This window comes from Musa acuminata, chromosome BXJ2-1 (genome assembly GCF_036884655.1).
Source record: "Musa acuminata AAA Group cultivar baxijiao chromosome BXJ2-1, Cavendish_Baxijiao_AAA, whole genome shotgun sequence".
Lineage (NCBI taxonomy): Eukaryota > Viridiplantae > Streptophyta > Magnoliopsida > Zingiberales > Musaceae > Musa > Musa acuminata.
The window spans coordinates 6,424,585-6,440,671 of record NC_088338.1 but is presented as its reverse complement, the minus strand read 5'-3'; the positions used below and the strand labels follow the sequence as shown (position 1 = coordinate 6,440,671).

General features: G+C 35.6%; 1 protein-coding gene and 1 pseudogene across 15 annotated transcripts; both read left to right on the top strand.

The window, feature by feature from the left end:
- Positions 1 to 872: 872 nt before the first annotated feature.
- Positions 873 to 8,330, top strand: LOC135598652 (uncharacterized). 15 transcript variants are annotated; one of them, XR_010481659.1, is made up of 7 exons: positions 873 to 1,065; positions 2,495 to 2,593; positions 3,417 to 3,508; positions 7,307 to 7,410; positions 7,802 to 7,847; positions 8,004 to 8,095; positions 8,171 to 8,330. XR_010481659.1 is itself a non-coding variant. In XM_065092785.1 (5 exons), exons 1-5 carry the CDS (start codon positions 933 to 935, stop codon positions 8,193 to 8,195), a joined length of 441 nt encoding a protein of 146 aa, XP_064948857.1. In that variant the 5' UTR covers positions 873 to 932; the 3' UTR covers positions 8,196 to 8,330. The 15 variants fall into 15 exon arrangements, 1 of the variants encoding a protein (XP_064948857.1); XR_010481660.1 differs by lacking the exon at positions 7,802 to 7,847; XR_010481658.1 differs by having other exon boundaries at positions 7,802 to 8,095.
- Positions 8,317 to 11,386, top strand: LOC135597943 (uncharacterized; annotated as a pseudogene).
- Positions 11,387 to 16,087: the final 4,701 nt, after the last annotated feature.

Here is a 16,087-nt window from a genome sequence, read left to right as displayed (position 1 = left end):
CACTCATTTTTTTTAGTATTATGTTTGAAAAAAAATGTAAATTTTGAATATGCGATCAATAGGTAAGGGAAGGGGAATAATGTCACAACTAGGACAATAAAAATGATAATAGAAGAGAAAAATAGACGAGACTAACGAGAGACAATAAAAGAGATAGGTCGAATCATCTAAACGTTATAATAAACTCGAAAAGATAAAAGCATGTAGCTTTTATTTAGATAAATCATCAAAAGGAAATATATCATGACCAATGATAAAAAATATATGGCTATAAGGGAAACACCATATATATATATATATTTTTTTTTCTAGTGTCTACCAATTTTTTAATAAATTATTTGATTTAATAATTTTATTTTAGATTATTAGCATAATTATTATTTTCATCACAAATCAACCTATTTGCTTTTTTCTGCATACTCTAATATAATAAGCAATATTTCAGGAGAATTATTAATTAGGTAATATAGAAATTTTATACAATATATACATTTTTATACAATTCATTAAATAACTTTTTTAGAAGTTTATTTAAGAAGAATGATAAAATGAGATCACTGTATAAATTTCATTATTTGGGCTCAGTCAAAATTTTTTGACAGTGGTCGACATTCTCAACTCTTTCTTCTATCTATCAGACGAGAAAAGCATGAGATAAAAAAGTACTTATTGATTTTGGAAGTCAAAATTATTTATCGATTACACAATAATAAGTTTGCATTATTTGGTCTTTTAATTGAATCCGACGGCCCCGTTCGATCCGGTCCGATACTTATATCCGGTTCGATGTTTTGGTTCGACGGTCCAGTCCGATTCGATACTTGTATCTGGTTCCATATTTCGGTTCGACGGCCGCGTCCGGTGCGGTTGGATACTTATAAGTGTACGGGGCCTCCTCCGGAAAAGAGAAACCCTATGGTTCTCGTGCGGTGATGGCGGCTAAAGGAGGAGGGAACATCGGCTCCACCTCCATCGATGGCGTGAACCTCTTCTCCCTCTCGGGCCAGCGCTTCGTGTCCACTTGGCTTCCTCCCACGAAGCTTAGAGCCCTTCGCAAAGACAAAGGTTTCTTCTCTTACATCCTTCGCTCGTTTTGATATTACGTTCGCCTTCTTCTTGGTAGAAGGCTTCCGACTTTGCAGTTTAACTATTGAAAGTATGTTTGCCGCTGGCGTTCTTAAGAGAATTTCCGATCAAAAACACCTCTATATTTCTTAGTGGAAACAATTCGACTTGTTCTAAACTTGTGGCCCGTTGTATTAAGATTTACTGTATGATTTAGAAATAGGAGATCTTGGAACAATGGTAAACGAAAACACTCGATGGGTTAATTTGAGGTACATTGTCTTCTGCTATGTTGATGCACTTCTCTGTGTTGGTGTTGAGGTACTCCTCGTTGTTGTACGAGGGGAGTTGGCCTTGGGTTTAGCCTCAGGAACTGCCACGGTGTCAATTAGTGGTGCCAAGAGAATGGAAAAGAGATGGTGAGGGAAGCAGAGGGTAAATCGGAGAACAAAGGGATAGAGCCACTAGTGTCAGTAGCAATGAAACATATAAATCATGGATGAGATATGCATTGCGAGAGACAGCTATTGTTTCCCCTTAAGGCAAGGATCAATACGTTTGAAGGAAGATGCTAGCGATGGTTCCAATTGTACTGATTTGGTGAATTAAATGGCCTTGATTACATCTGAGTTAGATTTTCCTTTTATCCCCTGATAAATACTCCTTTTGTGAATTTTGATATATAGTGAAGAAGAGCATATGAAATTAATTATATTCTCAGAATAACTTTGAGCAATTGCTCCATGCTATGTTTATCAAATTCTCTAAACATGAGTCCTACTGTGTTCTTCGGACACAATAGATTAATCCAAATTTAGTTACAAATTTTGAGAGAATAGTGAAAATTGCTTCATCGATCTCTACCATATTTTCTGTCATTGATTAATTGCTATGTCATAGAACTACATGATAAGCTCGTCTTTTGACATATGACTTGTTGCTCCCTCCAGCATCCACTTCTGAGATGTATATATAAATTTGCCATTCATGTTATATGTGTTCAAACTGTGTTGACTTCTATAGCTTAATATTACATTTTAGGTGTTTCGATGTTACCTTTTTCTTTGTTTTGCTCCTTAACGTATTTATCACTTATCGCGACATTGATACTCTTTTACTGTTTTGGGAAATCAAATAATAAGTAAAAAGACTCTTTCTTTCTTGACCAAGTCAAGGTTGGATTTTCAGCTCATTACCTTACTATGTGACATTTTATATTTCAACTCAAGGCAAATCTTCTTTTCTTTTATTTAACAAATTCCTAGTAATTGCATAAACATCAAAGACATTGTTGGACAAATTTAAGATTTATTATTAAAGATGTGTTCTTTATTCTTATTTTATACAAGCGTCATATCGTGTTTTCCATATTTGTCTGACAAATTTGCTGAGCTTATTTGATTAAGATTTTTCATAAATCAACAATTAGACTACCCGCAGAGGGTGGACTTAATTCAAGATTTGAGATTTGAGACTGCAACTACCAAATTAAAGGTGACTCCTGATGGTGACTATGTCATTGCATCAGGTATGAGTAGCTAAATTAACACATGTTGATAACTTTTAGGTATAAATATATTTTCTCTTAGATTTCTGTTTGTTTTGCGTTTGTTATGCGTGTGTGCTTTTGCACTCATATTTGAATACATGCATACATGCCCATGATGAATTGTCTAAACATGTTATCTATTTTTGTTCTTGCTCCTTCCTCTACATTATGTGTTTCTGACTATTTTAAAACATGTTATGCTAATATTTAATTATTTATGAAGGTGACTTTGAAGTTCATGATTGAGAAATGAAGCCTATTAGAGATGCTTCAATGTTTGGATATACCGATTTACCTTCCAGTTGATCTGACCCAACATATTGGTGGCCTTATTTATCCATATTAATGTTGATTTTTTTTATTGCAAGCCATAAGCCAGGATTGGGGTTGCATCAGCTAACAGACCATTGTAACTTTTTTTGTCATATCTTACGAAAAAAAATTAGCTGGGAGTTGAGACAATATGGATTGTTGTTCTTTAACCTATCCTTGTCAGTTGAATAAGGTGAATAAAATCAAAGAAGAATTGAATAGTTTGTTTCTTTTACTTGAGTTTTACCGTTTGATTGGAAAGCCTTTGTTTTGCCGAGTTACAAGCATCACTATGACTAATGCCATTTCAGCCTTTCTTGTTGTCCATGATCATTAGACCCAATCCATGTCTGAGGTCATTCTTGTCACATCCTTTACATCATTGTATAATGTCACTTGATTTAACATATATAAAGGTCCGTAGCACACTTGTCTTATTCACTGTTTGGATCTCTATATGCTTATTATGTGCAGTAAATTCTGATGTTAGGTATTTATTCTCCTCAAGTTAAAATGTTTGAGCTGAGAGAATTGTCATTGAAGTTTGTAAGGCACCTTGTTTCAGAAATTATTAATTTTCAGGTATTTTACTCGCTTTACTTCTATGTGTTCTCTGCAACTCAGGTTTTCTAGGCATGTATAGTTTTACTATGTAACAGAGAGGTCATATTTTGCATTTGTTTGGGGTTAATCTTCTAAATGTTTACCTTCTTCATTTGGTGATTCTTCAATTGTTTATATTTAATTGCATGGTCAGTTAGCTTCTTTACTAAATTGATCTTTATGTCAGAGCCAAGATACATATCATACTGCACCAGCAGAGAGCCAATGTACTGCAACTGTGTTAGAATGACTTCCAGACCATTATTTGGGTTGGTTTTGGAGTTTTGGGTTAATTGTTGCTAAATCATATGTAGGCAGAATAAATTTTTACTCGAGTATGTTCCAAGGTTTAAATAATTGAAAATATTTTATGGTACCTTGTCTCTCAGTTGTTTCCAAGTTCAGGTTGAGTTTGAATAATGGCTGTCACATGGGCAGTCAGTCGATTGATGGCTGTGCCAAATTTTGAAGTCCTTTATAAAAATCTCAAATTTAGAAGGCTTTGGAATCGATTGAAGTTGTTAACAAGTAGATAGTTTTTTAAAGTCTTAGTTCAATATGTTGTAAGTTTGGTTTCTCTGACCAAGTGATGCAACTAAGGTTCAAAATTAGAATTCATCATAGGCTAAGTCAACCATTTGAATTGTGAGTTTGAAATGACAGATATCTTTTGTAAGGCCGAAACATACAACAAATGGACTAAAATAAAATATTAAGAGATTTGTCAGTTGGTCTCTCTCTCTCTCTCTCTCTCTCTCTCTCTCTCTCTCTCTCTCTCTCTCTATATATATATATATATATATATATATATATATATATATAAAATTCTGTTACCAGCTAGACTGCTACCAATTTGTTACATTTGGATGATTTCTGTTGTTTGTAGCTCTTCTTATAATGCTTTTCTCGGTGTCTGTTGGTTGGTTTCATAAGATGGATTCGACTACTTGGTCGTAGTTCCTATTCTATGCATGCAGCTATTAGATTGGTTCCATATGATATATTTTGTTGTTTTCATCTTTATTGTTAAATATTTCTGCATGAAGTAATAGGAAATTTTGAACAGAAAATAGCTTTTTCATGTGTCGATCGATCCGTGTGTCTTCATGCAAAATATGGAAATCACCATAGCTTAAGGATTCCATGGTTTGTCAACAGACTGATAAAAATTGATTTTCTTTACTTTTGTCTCTTTGCCATATTGGATGGTAACTATTTTGTACTATGATGTTGCTGGTATATGTTTTATTTATTTTATCAAGTATTCTTTATGACCCTTGTGTTTGTCTGCCAATTACTGCTATTGGCAGTAGGATCTGACCCAAGGCAATAAGTATTCAAGATCTACGGCTTGTGCCTTAGGATTTATGGTCAAGGGATTCATCCATTGGTGGCCTCCTCTATCATCTTTGCTCACTGGTAGGTCCTCTCTTTTCTTCCCTCTTCTTTCACCCTTCTCTTTGTGGATTCTCCGTTGCCACTGTCCTCTATTCGCCCTTCCTGTCTCCCCCTCCTCCTTTCCTTGCATCCAGCATCCCTAGCTGCCGTGAGAGATGGTTGGGGATATGGGTTCCAACATGACAATTTGACATGGGTATCGTAGTAACGTCACTAGTGTCATACTTTAGACAACGAGCGAGACTAAAGACAAGTGCAAAAGCATCAAGTTCAAGGGTAGTAGACGTTGAAGTGGAGGAAGTTGATTTTGATGAAACGAAAGAATAGATGATGGATATAAAACAAGTGATGGAGCAGATGAGAACATGGATGATGTTGATGAACATTAGATTTGTTTGATTGGTAGATGTTTGAATTTTTATTCTGTTAATTGAGTGCTCTATAGATGGCTACACACATTGTGATTTGGTGTTTGTAATCATCTTGCATATGTAATGATATCTCATGTTTGGATTAAAGTTTTAGATTTAATATTCGTCTGTATAATGGTATCTTATTTATGTTCTGGCAGAAAAGTTGGGAAAACATATAGAGGGTTGCTTTTATATTCCACCTAAAACTGACAAACATGTTAAAACCTAGGAAGGAGAACAATTGAGTATGATAATAATATTACAAAATATATTCTAAAGTAAACCTCATGAAGCTTATGTTTTGGTGACTTGTTAATTTTTTAATATTGGAAGGAGATAAAATCTTTGTGCTTCCTTTGGAAGGAGGTTAAATCACGATATGTCAATCATCTTCCTTGCAGTAATCTGGACCAACTGTAGCTAGCAGCTGCATTATTATTTAGGTGGTTAGGCTTACTCTCTTGAGCTGGCATTTCCTAGCTCCTGGTGCCTATGGGAATTCGTTATGGGCCACACTGATGTATCAGAGCTTTTCTTTTAGGTGGCTTCTTATTTATTATTATTACTTTGATCAACGGCTACAAAATAAGATAATTTGAAGAATTTTGTGGTTTCAAATGTATGCTATATGTTCAACCAATAATTGTTTACAAATAATAAAATGCCCTTATAGCAAGATATAAACCATTTATGTATTTTTTTCTGTGCTGTCATGTGTCTTTTATTAAGGATCTAGCAGATTTATTCTTTAGCTGGAACCTGAACCCACATTTATCATTTGTTACTTGATTGTTTATTCATATATTGGCATCTACTTGGGTTACTATAGGGCGGACCCCCTCCCCCTTTTCTCTCCCTCTTTATTCCGTCAGAAAAAAAAATCATATTATGGTTATTATGGCATTTACTTTCTGGTCCTATTTAACTTCGAATATTTTCTCAAATTATTTAATTCCTAATTAACTATTAAATTGTCATTGAATCTAATGGTCTTGACTGTTGACATACTTGAGGGAAATTTTGTGGTTATCTTTGGAATTACTATGTTTTGTATTTAATGTTGATCTACTGATGATGGATAAGATGGATATATGATTTTGAATAGGATATTTAATCTCATTTATACTAACCACATACTTGTTAATGAAGATGAATTGGTTAATGAAGCTGAATTGATGATTTACTGGACCTCTCTTTACAAGTTTTTGTTTTCTTTCTATATTTGTGAAGCATTATATTGTAGGTGACTTCTTTCTTGTTGATCTTATGTTAAACTGCATAAAGAATGTTGAAGATCTGACGTACATATATTATATAGATATATACTCATTCATGTATGTTCACATATAATATATATAAGTACATGTTTATGTGTAGAGAGAGATTTAACTATAATAATCTTAAGACTTCGTGTAGTTCTGGGTTAAGGGGGTTTAAGCAGGTTGTTATTGGCTTAACTCACTAAATGATATGGAGTCAGGAATTACTCAATATTAAGAACTGATGGTGTATAGGTGCAGCAATTGTTGAAGAATTTATTCCAATCTTGATAGCTAATATAGGATTACAGTGGATGTTGTCATGTTTCAATTTATGAAATTTGCAAAATACCCCAAAATTTTGAATGAGAAATACAATAGAATGATCCTGCATCAAGTTCTTGATGTAAAACTAAAATATGTATGAATGAATTATTTTTATATTAATTTTTTTCATGCAAGTTTCATATGAAACTCATCAAAATTACTGTTATACAAGGTGTCCTAGGTTTGCACAATTTTAAGATTGGCACATGCATATATTCATCCTTTGAGGTTTTAACGTGAGGTAGCTTTGGATTTTATGAAATATGATAACACACAAGAAGCTGCATTATGTTGAATTATTGCACGTCCGACTTATTACTGACTTGGTTTTCATATTTTTGCCAAGCTTTAATAAGCTCTTGTTATACCATGGAAAACAGACAGCAGCCGACTTTTTTGGATAATAAGGATATGATGAACAAACATGGCCGCCGCCGCCGCCCAGCATACTCTGACATGCTTGGCTTAACCATTTTTTAACAGGGTGAGAATACGACCAGCATAGAACCAAACTCTGGAGCAATCAATGATATGTGTTTTCAATGAGAGTGGCTTGATGTTGCTGGCTTTAGTCAGCAGCCAGATACCAGCCTACTTTGTACTTGCTCTTGGCCCTGCCTCGAAGTGGTACTTCATACTTGTACCTAGAAAACCTGACATGACGATGTTATAGCTTACCAATCGTGGCTTATTTTCTAAAAATTCAAATTCTTTTGGCGCCTTTATGTGCTGAAGCCCATTGTCATATCTACTTTCTTAGAGGAAGAAATGGAGTTAGGGTCACAAACGACCAATTATGATGATTTCAAATTTTTAACTACAGAAAAGTTTGAATGTCTGAAACTTACCAATTTGATTGGCACCAATCTCTTTAGGGCCTACATGCATGGTTTCTTTATTGATCATCGTCCGTATAAAAAGGTAATGATGCATCTGACTTTTTCTTTTAAGAGAAAAGAATTGAAAAGAATATGTCAACTTCTTGGACTTTTTCTTTCAGAAAAATCTTATAAAATCAGTAGCCACTAATTTCATTCCTGCTGATGCCTTCTTTTCACTGTAATTTTGATCATGCAGGCAAAGGCTTTGGGGATCCTTTTGCATATGATGAATACAGGGAGAAACAGAAGAAAGAGAAGATGGAGGCTAAGCAAGCCTCACATATTACGGTACTTTCTCTTCTTTGGTTTGCTTTTCTGCTGCTATATGTCCACTTAGTAAAAGATTCCTGTTCGGTATTGCAGATACAGAAAAGGTTGCCTAAAGTAAATAGGCTCCTTGCAGCTCGCTTGCATATTGCAGAAGAAAGTGAAATGGAGAATATGGATGACACAGTTGCAAAAAAAGAAATCAAATAAAAACAGAGTATTAACTAGTGAGATCCATAGAGATGCACATTTTGCAGTAATGTTCAAGAATAAGGTATATGCAGAATGCATTTTGACAAACACCGTAAGCATTTCTTTTCCTAGAAGATCTAGAACACAATTTGCATCTAATACTTTCATCAGTAGTGATGGATATTCAAAGATTTATAATATCCTTAGCAGAAACATAGTAGTCCATAATGTTTCTTAAGCATTTAAACCAAGAAATAGTTTAATGAGTGGAACAAAACTGTTCTGAGTCTTCTGACTACCAATTGGCTCACACAATCTGAATACCTTTTCTACCTCATAAATTATGTATTTAAGTTCACTGGATTTGCTTCTTAATTGAGTTGAGGTGGCTGTTAATTGTTAGGTTCATGGGTTGATCTTTGTTTCTTCCACCTACTAGTATTTTGTCATTGAATCAAATTCTTAGCCTGTTCCACTATATTTAATCATGGCTTATTATACCTCCTGATTAAGGGTTCGTACTTGTATGAAATGATAAAGAGGATGGCATTGTGACCTGAAAGTTCATATTCGACATCATTATCTTCCTATAAAAGAAGAATGAAGTGGTAAAAGTTATGTTTACAACAATGTAACTACTATCCTGAACATAGAAAAGGTCAATTTTAACATCTCTATAAATACATGAACCAACATGTATGAATAATAATCTGTTAACTTTTAATGCAACTGAAATATTTAGCTCCTAGAATATTGTTTATCATTGGTTATGTTTATGTGCTCTTATGGTTTTCAATTGCCAGTATACTGAACATGCAAAAATTAAGTTTCTTTAGCTTTCTAAAAATGGTTCTTTTTAGTTTTGCGATCCATTTTTTATGCTTGTTCTTTGCATGTCTTATAGTAGTGTCTTCTAATTTTTGCACGATTGGCCTATAATTTTCAGGACTTTTGAAGTGGACGAACTGTCACAGGAGTTTCTTTCACTTCATCCCCAATCTTCTAAGAAGCAACCCTCCCTGATTGAGGAACACTTTGAGCCTGTAAAGGAGGATTGGGAAGAGCAGGGGACCAGTGATTCTGATGCGCTTTAATAGCTTCACAGGAATCCGAAGATGAGCTTGACACGGATGAGAATATAGTTAAGAAGTAGAAGGGCATGAGGTGAACCCCTGGGATTCTTTATGGTTATAACGTCATTTTTACTTATATGACATAATGGTATTGGGTACTTCAATGTGCGCCATTCTTTGACAGTTTTGTGGCACAATTGAATATTTAAACAAAGTTGGAACTGTTATAGTCTTAGTTTCATCACTAAACTATGCCATTTTTTTTTCTCACAATTTACAAACAAATAAAGAACATGATCAAACTGCACTTACATTCCATTGATTAGTAAGATGAGTGAGGTATCATACTTAAGCATCATTAAAGTTGCTATTTGGTTTTTGGCTAATCAATCTATTTAGGTGATCGGTGCTTGAGTCACTAAAACATCCTTTTTTCTTGCAATAATGCTTTCCAAAACCTGCATGGGTGGAGCCTTGTTCACAGAGCTGTTCTATGTTTTTATATGAAGTAATCACGCAGCATATATTGAATTAATCGATAACCTAGCTATGTGCTCCTTTTTTTCCTTGTACCCACCTAAGCTATTTCATGCAATTCTTTTTTTCTTTACACTTAGAGAGAATTCTTACTGTATCCATATATAAAATTTAGATTTTTTTTTTTTTTGCATGGGGCAGTCACTAAATTATAACAAGAGATTTTTTGTTAAAACCATCTAAAGTGATCTCTTCTTTCTGATGAGAGGGCCATTGTACGGTACTGTTCTCTTTCCGAGGTCAATGTAGGATGGTTCAAATCAGTGATAATTAACATAGTGCTGGTTGGACATATTGTCTGCATATGGATGCTTGCATTTAAGTGCACTGTGCTGCCCATGTACCTTTCCACTCATAACATGCAGATACTGTACACCGGTGCAGTATGATATGCAGGAGTATTTTAGCTATTTACACATGTTTGTAGCTGAGTCAGTTTTAGCTGGGGCCATGTTAAGGGATAGTTTAAAATGTCTAACCTTGTGAAGGGATTTTTGACATTGTACCTACATAAAATTCCAACACTATTTCCTGCTGAGACGGCAGTTTAGAGGTCCACTGAGACAATAGTTTGCACAAAATATGGAAGATACCAAATATGTTTTATCTAGATTCTAACGTAATGATTTCTTTTAGGTTATATGAGGAGAAGGATGAATGCCAAGCCGAAGCATTTTTAAGGAGCCTCTCTCTGGCCAAGGAGGATGCCCTTCCTCTTGGAGAGAGGGTTGCTGCTCTTGAGAAAAACTAGCAGTTGGTACTTTGAATGGTGTGAAATTTGGACCTGGTGGTTCACGGCAAATCTCTTTCGTCTCCAAAAGCTCAAAGAGACAGAAAGTTGAGCATCCTGAAGAGGGAAAAATGAGGGGAATTCAGTCCCTAGGATTAAAGCCAAGTAGATCAGGGTTTTATGCAATGGGAAAGCAAGGTGGTAGAGGGTGATGTGGTCTCGGCAGTGGCCATCAATGGGGGAGGAGATAAAGTTGGTCAATTCAACTGCCATCCAACTAGCTGGACAGTTGGAGGCATCCAGGCGGCTTTCCACAGGTTGATGATGCCTCCTTGCTAGCAATATGCACATGATTTACTGCTTGAAACAGGTGGTACTATATATACACACATGGAAAAAGAAATTGGTCAAATACATATGGCACCGTTGATCTGTTCTGGCATACAAGAACTGTGAAATGCTGAAGAATTGGCATACAGTGTTCAGGGTAGACAGTTGTTCTTGGTGTTCTCTTGACTGAATGGTTCCGAGATCGTGATCATGGTTCAACTAAATTAGTAGTTTCTCTGCTTGTCATCTATGGACCAGAACTTCCGCAAGGAAGGTTTTTTGTTTAATAGTTTATCAAATTAAATTGTTTTCATGGTTCATCTCTGTAATCTTTCTAAGATTGCATCTTGGTTATTGGAAAATATGTGAATGAGTCCAGTATGTTAAAAAAATCAAAGTACATTTCACTGATATGTCCCAAGAGTAAACATCAGGAGTTGGTTAAACTCGTGAGCAGGATTCTTTTGTTGTCTCATTTTCTTACCGAAATCTATGTTTTTCTTTGGTGCAGACCAAACTCTTATTTTGATGAGACCAAACTGGATGGTTGATGCTTGTTTATGTCAGATCTAACATGGCAGCCGAATGATGGCTCGTAACATATTTTGTTCATCCATCTGTTGACTTCTTGCCGCGGTTGTGATCACAAGGTTGAGAGATTGTACTTTAGATGAAAAAAAATTGAGAGATTGTACTTGTTGTCACAAGAAAGTTCTGATATATATATATATATATATATATATATATATATATATATATATATATATATATATATATATTCTTGAATATAGTTAAAGAGTAAGGAGTTTGGGGATATATATTAACTATATTTGGTACACCTGCAAAGGATGGTCACGTAAGAAAAAGTCAGATGGAACGGTTAAAGGTGTCATCAATGTGGGTTGCGGTGCTTTATGTGGTGGTGGTGGTGGAGGATATGGAGAAGGGGAAAGCTTTTTGTGGCTGTAGGATATGAGAAGTAGAAAGTTTAACATGGCGCTGCTGGTGTTGATGATGGGTTGATCATGTTGATGGAAACAGCACTCGATGATGACATTGAAGAGGAGGATGACAACGCCTTGCAAGAGGACAAGTAGCTACGACTGTCATGGCATTAATGGTATATATGGCTAAACGATGATGAACCATGAAAAGGAGAGTGGATCCATTGCGATCTAACCAATTTATATGCTTAAATTTATTAGATGAGATCGATTTTAAGCCCTCGACGTTTCATCGATTCACCTTTGATCATTGGTAAGTCGATGAAATGACGACTTTTATGACAAGAAGATACGAGACTCGGCTGGGGTGAGGTAATGCCTTTTTGCTAACAGGACAAGAGCAACCTTTAAGCCTCCCTGCATTCCGTCTTCCTCCTCCGTCTTGGAGTCATAACAGGACAAGAGCATGGCCACAACTCGTCCCAAAGCATCGATGAAGAGGAGGCGAGTCGAGGAGCGACTCAGCCGCTCCCCGCATCAATTATCTTCCCGCGTTCAGACTCAGCAGCTGCCCACACGTCACGGCCTCAGCGACGCGTGGGGCGACATGTCCCCCCTCCCTCTTCTTGTCATGGACCTTCCGACGGCGACAAGAATGAATGTTCCTTGATGGGGAAGTAAGCAATGAGGGAGGGTGGGGAAAGTGAAGCAAGTGAAGGAAGGAAGCGATCGCTGGACTCCAGGTAGAATCCATTTCACCGGGCGGGGGGGGGGGGGGGGGGAGGGTTGGGGGCGTCATCATCCGCCACGACGTGCACATCGCTTCTCATCCCCTTCCTTGGTCGACGGAGTCCGACGAACATGTGGCTCTCCCGAGGCCCACGCTCGCCTCTTTGACTTCGCTGCCTCTCTTCTCTCTGCTGTCGCTGCGACGTCCTTTTCATGTCTTTACCGACTGTGGAAGAAGGCTGTTGGCTTCGTTATGTTTCCCTATCAATGCCACCGATTCAATACCCTCCGGCATGGCATGCATGCGTTGGCCGATTCAATGCCACCGAGTGAAGCTCGAGTTGAATGGAATGGAGACACCATTCACACTCTACCAATTCACACTCGTTATGTATCTTAGTGATCGATAGCTCTAAAAGTTTGTACTATTAGGAAATGACTCCATCCATATATTGCAAACCTAAATAAAGAATATATATTATATAAATATTTTTAATCAAGCATAAGAGAGAAGAAAAATAAATACAGCAATTCGGCGATTAATAAATAATCCTAAAAAATTATAACATTATTAGCAAATGAATCAATAGCTACGAATAAACCCTAAAGAAAGAGCAGAAGAAGGAGAGTGATCTTCTTCGATACCACTATAAGTATTTTGATTGAGACGACTAATGCTGAGGTTTATTTCATAAAAATTCATATGAGAAAGTCATTCCAAGAAATTAGTGAAGTGTAATGTTTGATCATATAAACTAATTTCTCCATTAATTCTTCTTTTTTTTTCATCATTATGGGATGTTACAATCAAATTTTCGAATATCGGTCCAACTAAAATTCACTAATAAGATCTTAATTTGCCGTCTCGATCAAATGTGGCCTAATCAAAGAAACCTGTTTTGTCAGTACACTTCTTTTTAGATCTGTTGTGAAACGGTGGACTTTCACACCTCCAAATACAATTCTTGGTTTACTCGGTGGGATATCCGAGGCTTTTGTTTCACGCTTCTTGAGAAGGGTGATGTATCGGAGCAATTCAACTTCCATTCCCATCAATCCTTGCTTTCATGGGGCCAACCACTCTTCATCCGCATGAACATTTCTCTAGGGTTTATCCATGACTTGTGATGACTTCCATGTCATTTAAGTCAAAATCAATCAAAGATATGATCTCCAACGCATGCAATGGCTACAAGGTGGAAGTGACCAACACCAATTCCTTACCATGTACTAAAAACATGATCCTAATGAGAAGAATAAATGTGTCCGTATCGAGATGCCCTATATCGTCGTGACGATGTGTTTGACTCAAAGAGAGAGCTATAGATTTACGAACATTCTCGATTGGATGCTCAATAATCTTAAAGCTTAACTTAGTTTATAACATCCTTCCATTATATGCAAGGTGGATTAGGTTTGACATGCAAATTTAATTATATATCATATATTTTTTATTCATGAATAATTAAATATAACCTATGAAGGATAAAATGAGGAATAATTATTTAAGATGATATAGACATGTGCAAAGAGATAAGATAAAGAATATTAATGATACTATAAGAGATGAATACGAACCGAAAAAGAATTTAAAAGTTTATAAATAAAGGTTTAAGATATTCTAATTTAACTACGGATATTGTTTTATACAGATAAATGATCTATATATCTTACCCGAAATAGTCGAGACAATACAACTTGTTGATTTACATATATATGTTGCAAGTGGTTGTAAAGTTTCCTTGTAGAGAAACTACTGAGTTGTTCTTAGGAGAAAAGAACAAATCAATTATATCCTTGATTCTTCCTCATGTGTCAATCTCATCTTATCTTGTAGACACATACTACAAAGATAAAGACAATGTTCCAAGTAGTATTTATATTCACATGATCCATTCAGTGATGGGAACATTTTTTTTTGTTTGCTTGTGTACATAAATAATACCATTCTGTGATATATTTCAGTGCTCCTAAAATGGCAAGCACATTTATAATGCATATACATTGTTCCAAACAAAATGATTAATTAATTATGTGCTAAAGACAACATGCATTAGAGCAAGATTCTCTAGGATTCATTATTAGATTCAATAATTTTTTGTTGGTAGGTATTAAGGATACTTAACTATTTGGGAGATTAGGTTCCCCTAGTATTGGAATGCTCTATTTAACAATCATTAATGTAGATGCATGAATCCAAAATGATGAAGCTGGACATCAAAATGTATTTGCATTAAAAAGGTTACCTAAAGGCAAATAAGAGTAAGATTTACCATACAAGTTAAATTATGATGATGGTTAGGTACTGTCCATTCTCATAATTATTAGGTTTCAATAGATGTGCAAAAAACAGTTATCATGTCCTTTTTCATCATGATTTTTATACTTGTATTAATGCAATTAAGCATGAGAAATAGAGATGCAATTAAAGATTGTGATTGCTGGGATGCTTCATTGAAGTAAGCAAGATATGACATTGAAATTAGAACTAACTATTCAATATGATAAAAATAAAAATAAATAAATACATTTAGGTAGGAAAATATTAATTCATCTTCAATAATAATAACAACCAGATGGGCATTAATTAATTCATCAGTAATACAACTCTTCACCCAATAAAACCTGAAATCTTATGTTAATAGGGCATCAGAAACATTATCAACTACTTCTTAATTATGATTCCCTTAATTGAGTTTTTTTTTCTAATAAACACCACAAGTAATTTATTCTCAATTTGTCCATAAAATTAACTATTTGTAATATTAAAATCCCCCTCAAACTACAAACAAAACAATGTTTCTAAGGAATTTATTTATTTATTTATATATAATAAACTCCACTAGTAATTTAAGCTCAATTTGTCAGTAAAATTAAGTAATTAATTTCATTTTTTTCAATAATATTAAAATCCCCCCTCAAACTATAGACAAAATGGTGTTTCTGTGAAGGGAGAAATCAATAGAAAAAAAATACAAAAAGAGGTGTTTTTCTGAGGAATTTACTTATTTATTCTTGATTTCCACCACATCCATAATAATGTAGTCGATTGCAGAGGAATCATGCGCATGCGATCACATCGATCAGTGATGCTAGCGACAAAAATAAAGCAATCATTCATCAATGACATCCAACAAGCAAAATCTTTTCACCCACATTCTTACTTATCCAACACAACGAAGACTACGGCACAGATGTTGATTCTGGAATTGACGACGGATTACGGGCGCCAATGGCGAGTGAGACAGCAAACGCACGGCAAGGAAACGCCTGAAATGGCAGCACTGCACTGCAACGCAGGCGATGAGCCAGCAGGAAGCAGCGCCTGCTTCAGGTGCAGTGCACGTCCAGCGCTCGCGGTATGGCGGACAGAAGCTGAGATAGATGCAGACGAATCGTTCGACGAAATGTGCATGCACACCAACGCGCGGTGAGTTCATTAACTCTCACAGGCGGTTTGCTCCGCCAGCGGACACGC

Bases quoted from the DNA above. Each gene is read 5' to 3' on its own strand.
- LOC135598652 (XM_065092785.1), top strand. From the start codon at position 933: ATGGCGGCTAAAGGAGGAGGGAACATCGGCTCCACCTCCATCGATGGC. The intron at 2,594-3,416 runs GTATGAGTAGCT...TTCTGATGTTAG, and splicing joins TGACTATGTCATTGCATCAG to GTATTTATTCTCCTCAAGTT. The intron at 3,509-8,003 runs GTATTTTACTCG...TTGATCATGCAG, and splicing joins CAGAAATTATTAATTTTCAG to GCAAAGGCTTTGGGGATCCT.